General features: G+C 42.7%; 1 protein-coding gene across 1 annotated transcript in view; it reads right to left on the bottom strand.

Moving 5' to 3' along the window:
- The window catches only part of MTOR (mechanistic target of rapamycin (serine/threonine kinase)), a 58,861-nt gene that overhangs the window by 13,265 nt on the left and 38,112 nt on the right, over nt 1-7,484 (bottom strand). The window contains exons 32-36 of the mRNA XM_009866486.1: nt 6,742-6,819; nt 6,244-6,351; nt 4,272-4,397; nt 3,505-3,636; nt 869-984 (exon numbers count right to left, since the gene is read on the bottom strand). Coding sequence (XP_009864788.1) covers nt 869-984; nt 3,505-3,636; nt 4,272-4,397; nt 6,244-6,351; nt 6,742-6,819 — 560 coding nt within the window. The remainder of the gene's footprint in view (nt 1-868; nt 985-3,504; nt 3,637-4,271; nt 4,398-6,243; nt 6,352-6,741; nt 6,820-7,484) is intronic.

Raw genomic sequence — 7,484 nt, 5'->3', positions numbered from 1 at the left:
CTCTTCCCCCTAGCCAGAACCCCATTAAGTCATCCCCTCCCAGAGGAAAGGAAAAAAATCATAATTTTTACTGCAGCAGGGTGGGGCTGTGAAGGTTTGTGCAAAGCTTAATACTTCACTCTCACAGGCGGCTTTAAATACCACAGTTACACAGCTCTCCTTGCTATATTTTTCATTTTCCAGAAAGCATCGTGCAAGAAAAATAGCGTGCAACTCGCAACTAATTTGTCTTCCATGACAGCCACACTTTAAAAAAAAATATGTTGGTGTTATCAAGTTCCCATTCTCAGAAAAGAATTAAGTGCATGCCTCCCTTTATAAAAATGCAAACATTCAATAGTAAGCACTATGCAATCAACAGATCTGGCACCTCCAGATCCATAAAGCAAAATGGAGATTATGTGTTCTTAATGCAACAATATATTAAGAGACGATCACATGCCGGGCATCTGTTGCCCAAAGCACTGCTGTTTTATTAAGGGCACACGCTGCCAAGCACAGATGTGCCAGGCATGTGGCAAGTGTTCCTTTCCCACTGACTGCAGCTCCCGAAACCCAAAGAAACAGCCACGTTGAGAGCTCTGCCTTCTGCCAGCGAGCCACAGCGCTGGAAAAACACAACCAGCCACCAGTGACAAACACAAGCTTGTTTACACTGATGTGTCACAAGAACACTTACTGAAAATTATATGATGGATAAGAATGTGATACCAAACGGCTTTCTAGCAGCTAAACAAGAAATCCCCTGTTCCTTTCCAGCAAAGCATGGACCTTGTCTGAAATGTGTCATCTGCATGGACCCAACTACCTCAGGAAAGACATCTCCTTCCCCATATAGCTAAAGGGTGTTGAAGGACCAGGTGCTGACCGTGCCATGAGCTTGTGCAGCTCCTGCTTGTGCTGCTGGTCCTCCGTTGCAATGGCATGCTGGGCCTGCTGCTGCATGGTCTGCACGAAGTGCTGCATGTGCTGGAACGCGTCGATCTGGAATTGGATGATGGTTGTAAAGACGGACCACAGAGGTTAAATACAACTTCACAAGAGAGGAAGACCATATGGATATAAATTTTCACTGAAAGCAAAAGAGTACAGTTTTGTTTTCTTTTAAAGCTTTTTAGCCGTTTACATCCCTCTAAAATCAGTTTACGCTTGACATATGTAGCACCGAATGAATGAAGGGGTTAGAGAATCCTGATGTCTCAGGAATCTGGCCACTGAATTGTTGCTCTGAGGAACAAATAACCGCATCCTCCCAGTGCTAGGTACATCTTCATGTCATACATACAGTCAAAAGGCTAACATTGTGCTCTGATGTGCTGGAATTCAACTCTGGCAAACTGACAAGGTCACCTGAGGTACAAGAAGAAAGCTTCAGCAGCAGAGAATGTCTTGTATCAACATGCTCATGCAGAGCGAGATTCTAGCAATGATACAGAGATGCCTCATTTGCAAGTGAGCGTGCACATCGAAGACACTCCAGCAATTCCAACAATCAAAGGTTTGTAGCTCACCAACTGTATCTGACCAGGTCGCTACTGTAATAGGCAGGATCACAAACCCACAGAAGCCTGTCTATAATATACTACAGCTTGAAAACAAAGTAATTTTAAAGAAAATAATGCCTGAGGGAAAACTTGCAGTTCCCCAATACCCCCTCCGTTCTGGCTAGCCCTACGGTACACATCACGGGACATACACTTTGGGTAGTTTTAACAAATTAAAGTCTAGATTTCTCCTAAGGTTAGGAAGTACGAATGTACATCGCTCCTTCGCCAGCAGATTACATAACGCAGGAGTATTCAAGCAATATGCACTGATTTGGAGCGACGACTCTTTTTTAAAATTCCTTGGAAAGAACTATGGGGTAAGAAAACCCAAACTGAAAGATTTAAGACAAAAAGTATGCACACATCACTGGAAACAATTAGAGCAAAGCTCTTGCAATCTGCAGGGTCATTTCAGGTCAGAAAGTGCAGAATTAAGAGCCCAATTTACTTCATCTACAGGAACGAGCTACTCCAGAGCGAGACAAGGATCATCTGAGCTGAAATGCCTCGTCCGTCCCATTCAAATGTCAGCAATCACAGGTCAATTGGCAGGAAAAAGGGTGAAATACAAAAAAAAGTATCACACTATTAAATTAACATTAACAGGGGCATTCCACTGCTTGTAAGCCAGATACTTGGTTAGGAGGGCGTGGAGGGGAAATAAAACAAAGATCTTGCTGAACACTTCCGTGTCCCTCTCACACTTAGACACACCCAACGATCTGCTCATACTGAAAACTGATCACCCTGAACTGACAGGCAGAGCTCTTAACACTGAAAGCAGTTAAGTTTTCTTTAACAACTAAATTCCCAGGTTTGTATGCAGCCTTCCTGTGGTACCTGTCCATAGAACGCAGCCGCTGGCAAGTGTGAGAAGAAATGTAATAGAGTTTACTCATCCATTTCTTAATGTGTTGTTTTAAGAAATGATTCATTCTGCTTTCTACAACTGCACCAGTTTCCTGCATCTTGTCTTTGTCACAGGTCAAACACAGAAAAGTCCACTTCCACCCAAAGAGGCAGGAGGGGACCTACATACTTCTTGGGTTACTTGCTGAAGAAAGTAAAAGACCATTACACTGTTTTATAAAGCCAATAGAACTGGGCCTCAGCAGCAGCTCCTTCTGTTTCTAAAACTCAAATAAGGAATAGTTAGGTCATGGCAATGTTCCCGTAGCAGTGGCTCTGCTCCAGTACTGGCAATCCCAAAGACAGGAAAAATAAAAAGATGTGGCATAATATGAGAATAAATGGAGGCTTTAATGTATATTAAAAAAAAAAAAAAAGGAGATAAGTTTATCCAGTCTGGAGCTTATTGGATTTGATTATGTAAATTCTCCCTGTGTTGCAATGTCAAAAACATTCACCCTCGGCTTTCTGGAGCCAAACTATTCCCATGGCAAACCCCTATGTACTTTTCAGTCGTCTTTCAGTAAAAAATTTTCAATAATCTCCTTATTAAAAGTCGGTTCTGCTCAGTGACTAAGTACAAACTGTTAAGGATTTTCTTCTAAAACCAGTAATAAAAACCCTTTACTCTTTCATAACTCTGACCATAGATACAGTGCAGAGACCTGGCTATCAGAACAGTGGACAAAAAGTTGCAGATCAAACCTACACAGTAAAATCCTGGTGAGGACAGAAGAGCTACTATTGACCATTAATCTTGGCTGTATCCCCTTAGGTACGAGATACTGGTTTAGCAAAAAAACCCAACAATCTTTCCACACAGAAAATTAAATTAGGGTCAGGCCTTCTCTGTCACTACAAAGTTTGAGGTTAAAAATTTCAAAAGCTTATCTTCTGAGTAAGGAAAGGGACTAGTTACTCTTTTTGAGGTGAGCAAAAACAAAGCCTTCAGCCTCCACTGTGGTCTGTGAGGATTATGAAAAGCTCATGCATCTGCCACTGCACAAAACCTGAGCAACAAAATACAGAGTACTATGTTCTTTTGTACCTTACGGGCACTCTTCCACATGTGTTTCATGTAGGCGTAAGTCACTTGGGGGTGGACTGTTGGCAGGGGGTGATCCAGCTGTCGAGACGGATCTACTCCCAAGAGCAGGACAAGTGTCTTATGGGCCAAAGCCTGCGGAAAGTCGCAAAGAGAAAAAGCAGGTTAAAACAAGTTCCTTCTCGCCTCCTCTTCATATTGACAGTCACTAAAAAGTACCTCTAGCCCTCCAGATAAAGCACAGACGCAGCAGCCTTATTACCACTCTCTGGAGTCACAAGAATAGCACATGATAAACCCCTCGTCCTCATTGGGATCGCAGCGTGAGATTCTCGTTTCGGAAGTCAGTAGTGTAAAGTCTCTATTTCAATTATTTTTGGTAATAAATCTTGTGGTGAATGTTGAAATAGCATATTCAATGATAAAAACACCACATTCTAGATTTGACAAAGAGTGCTTTAGCAGAGACAGTTATGACTAAGAATGATCAGTGCTGCCTAAGAACTTTCAGGCATAGCAAGCAACCAAAAAGCAGCTCCGAGGCTCTCGGGCATAACACTAGTCCCACAGAAATAACTGTGGCTACAAGCATGAACTTCACACTGGGTACAATCTTAGCATTTCAACAATTTCTGACCAGTCTCCTCCTCAGAGGAGAGCCCACCTCACGTGGGCAATGATGGTGTCTGGAAACGCTGGAGGTCGAAGCAGCGTGACAAAGCCAATCGTCTAAAAACCTGCTGTAGAGCGCAGAGCTTGATGATGCTCACCAGTCTCCCACTCTTGCCACACAGGCTGGCATACTTGAGCCAAGTTCTCATGTCCTCATGAGGATTCACAACAAGAGATCGAACCATCAATATTCTTTGCCAGTCTTCCACAATTCGCTGACAGCCCTGCAAGAAAAAGGAAGAGAGAACTTCTTAGCGTTTTATCTCCGACGTACTCCACAGAGCCTTCACTCAGAACCCGTATGGATTCTTCCCAAGAAGCAGAGGCTTCAGCACCCATAATTCCCTGCAGGCTGACATTACCAACTGTCTGGCTATTTCTTTAATACTGCAATGTGTGAAGAATGGTAAGTTCTTGACTCGTACTCAGTGTTTGCAGTCTAACAATATCCTCTAATGGAAAAATAAGAAAAGTTTCTGAAGCAGAAATGCATCCAAAAATCAGGAAAGCTTTTTGTGCAATTCTGAAATGAGTCAAGAGTTTTATAATCCTTCCCAACCTAGTTTTAAATCCTATTTTTGGTTTAAACAGTGACAAATCTCAGTATGGAGATGGTTCAAAACCAAATGGTTGCAAAGATATTTTTGTTATTGCCCTTTTTCTTCTCCTTGCATGTGTTGCTTTTAGAGGCTGGCATGACTGAACTGATATTCTGCCAGAAACTGCAGTTCCAACTGCTATGCTGCTTGTGCAAGCATTGTCTGGTTCTCGTCTGTCTGAAGGGAGAGGCACAAAAACAGTCAGTTGGAGCAGGGTGAGTCTATTTTAGGTGGTCAAGGGTGCTACAGAGAAGTAGAATTGTGGAAGGGACAGTGACAGCCAAATATCTGGTGCTTGCTTTAACGGCCAAGCCCTTCATGGTAACAGTGAGGCTCTGAAGTTCGTACACCTTAGACTTAGATTTGAGGTAAACAAAAGAATCTCCGATGGAGGAACTACCTTAGCATCAAAGCAACTATTTCTCTCCTTTTTCCCCAAAATTGAGGATTGGCAAGTTAAGCAAAGCTTGTTCCCTAACATCCAAATAAACCTAATCCAACAGGCATTTAAAAATTATTAAAAAGCAGCTATAAAATGTGCAAGAACTCTATGTACTGCTCTCGGGGCTATAAACAGCTGTATTCAGACATTACGCTTCCTGTCACTCTCGGTTTCTCCACCCCAGTGGAATGGCCCTGCGCTTTTCCAGACAGGAATGCAGATGGGAGACTAAAAGCTTTGTCACAGTTTCCCCAACAGCTAGAAAATATGCAGCAGGAACAGCCTTTCATAAGGAGGCAGATATAGCAGTCCCAGCAAAGAACTCTGCGTGGGGAGAAATTCTTCCTCCAGGAAACATATCAAAATTTGGTATAAGGGCAGCACCTTATCCTAATGCTAAAGGTCCCTTAGAGGCTAATCACAGAATCATTTAGGTTGGAAAAGACCTTTAAGATTACTGAGTCCAACCATAAACCTGTCACTGCCAAGTCCACCACTAGGTCCTGTACTAAAGTGCCACCAATCAATTGGAAATGTTCTTGTAAGCAGTCAAAAAGGAACAGGGAAGTCTTTTACAAGCCTGTGAATTCTCCGTCCAGGTTTCCAGCATTGTGAAAGAATTCACTTCTTAAAATGCAGCCAGTCAGGTAAAAAGTTCAGTTCAAATCCAGGTGTGATCCAACACCAAGATAAGAAGCCTTGGAGATGTTCGTAGTGTCTCCATTCTGTACACATCTGCTTCAAGGCTTAAATCACTCTACTAAAGTACCATAGCAGCAGACATCTCAAAAACACTAGCCAAAAAAACCCTAACAAAACAACCCCCCCCAAAAAAACCCCAAAAAACCACCCCCAAAACCCCAAAGAACCAGGCCAAAAGCAGACGGGCAGCAGGCAGCCGCATAAGCCTGTTTGCAAGTGCGACAGAAAGCGAAATGGGAAGATTTGCTGAGCTATCACACTGACTCAAAGGAAGCTGTTCATGCCAGCACACCATCATCTCCATCCCTGAGCTCTCCATAGATGTACCTGCAGTCTTTCCCACCAGATCTGGCGGATGATCTCACGGCGTTCTGGTACAAGTTTATACTGGATAACCTCTTCCAGCTCTGACAGCATCTGGCAGGACACCATAGCCTGAAGGAAACAATCACATTCCATCCCAATCACTACAGAACAAATCTATAATTAAGGAACAGTATTTTGGCATCAAACCCTTAAGTACACATGCTGCCCAGCAGGTAAAGGACCAACTGCTATACACTGGGATCTAGATGGTCTGCTGATTTAAACTTTCTGAATGTCAATTCTTATTTCTCCTGGAGATGGGGGAGCTCACTTTCCTGTTTAATTTGTCCCAAAGTTGCTCCTACAAGGTTGTATTTCTTATCTGACAAGAGCCATTTATCTTGTGGGCCTACACAGGTCTTATGTTTGATACAAGCACTACTCAGAAGGTTTATGCAACTTCTAGAAACAATCTGAAGCACCAACAAGGAAAATGAGGTCTGAGAATTCGGCACTTACCCCGTAAGCTCGACTGTAGCTCTCTCCTGCCATGGCAGTCAGCTCAGCATCCAGCAGATCTCTGGCTTTGTCAATGCACTGAAATGAAGCGATTTCCCGTTTTTCAGAAAAAGCCAGGAAAGGATGTTGTCAATAGAGAGAACTAACAGGAAAAGTGTGTCCGGGGGCAGGTATAGGGGAAGTCAAGGGGGCTTCATTTACCACCTGCACAGCCTGAAGTTTGCCTTTTTACCAAACCGAAGGTTGCAGTATTTCTAACCCTACTGTCACTGTAGTGATCATTATTAATAACATATACAGGGGAAAAGAGAAGTTTACATTTTAGTGCAAGAGAGTTGATAATAAGAAAGCCTCAAGAAATGTCTCGAAAATAGCTTTCACTGTTTTACATAACCCAGCAGGTTTTCATGAATTTTACAGGACAGCAAATTCCTTCTCTCTTACTCCAACTAAGACATGCTCTTGAGGCATGAAATAAATCCCCCTCTGGTTCCAGTCATTATATAATCTCTCTTCTATAGTTTTTCCTGTTTAAAGTGTTAAAGGTTAATCACAAACTCTACCCCTTTGAATGCCTGGCTAATTTTACTGTGCACATCACCCCCAAATCTATATACGGGTTTTGACAGAACAGACTGAATTATTCCTTTATCTAAGTTGGCAAGCCAGCACAGAATTCTGAGAAATGGTACTTCAGCTTCCTTGGAAAGTAAACAACATGCTTCACATCTACAGAGGGGAAA

The sequence above is a fragment of the Apaloderma vittatum genome, unplaced genomic scaffold (genome assembly GCF_000703405.1).
Source record: "Apaloderma vittatum isolate BGI_N311 unplaced genomic scaffold, ASM70340v1 scaffold44123, whole genome shotgun sequence".
NCBI lineage: Eukaryota > Metazoa > Chordata > Aves > Trogoniformes > Trogonidae > Apaloderma > Apaloderma vittatum.
The sequence above is the reverse complement of the archived record's forward strand: the minus strand, read 5'-3'. Positions and strand labels throughout refer to the sequence as shown.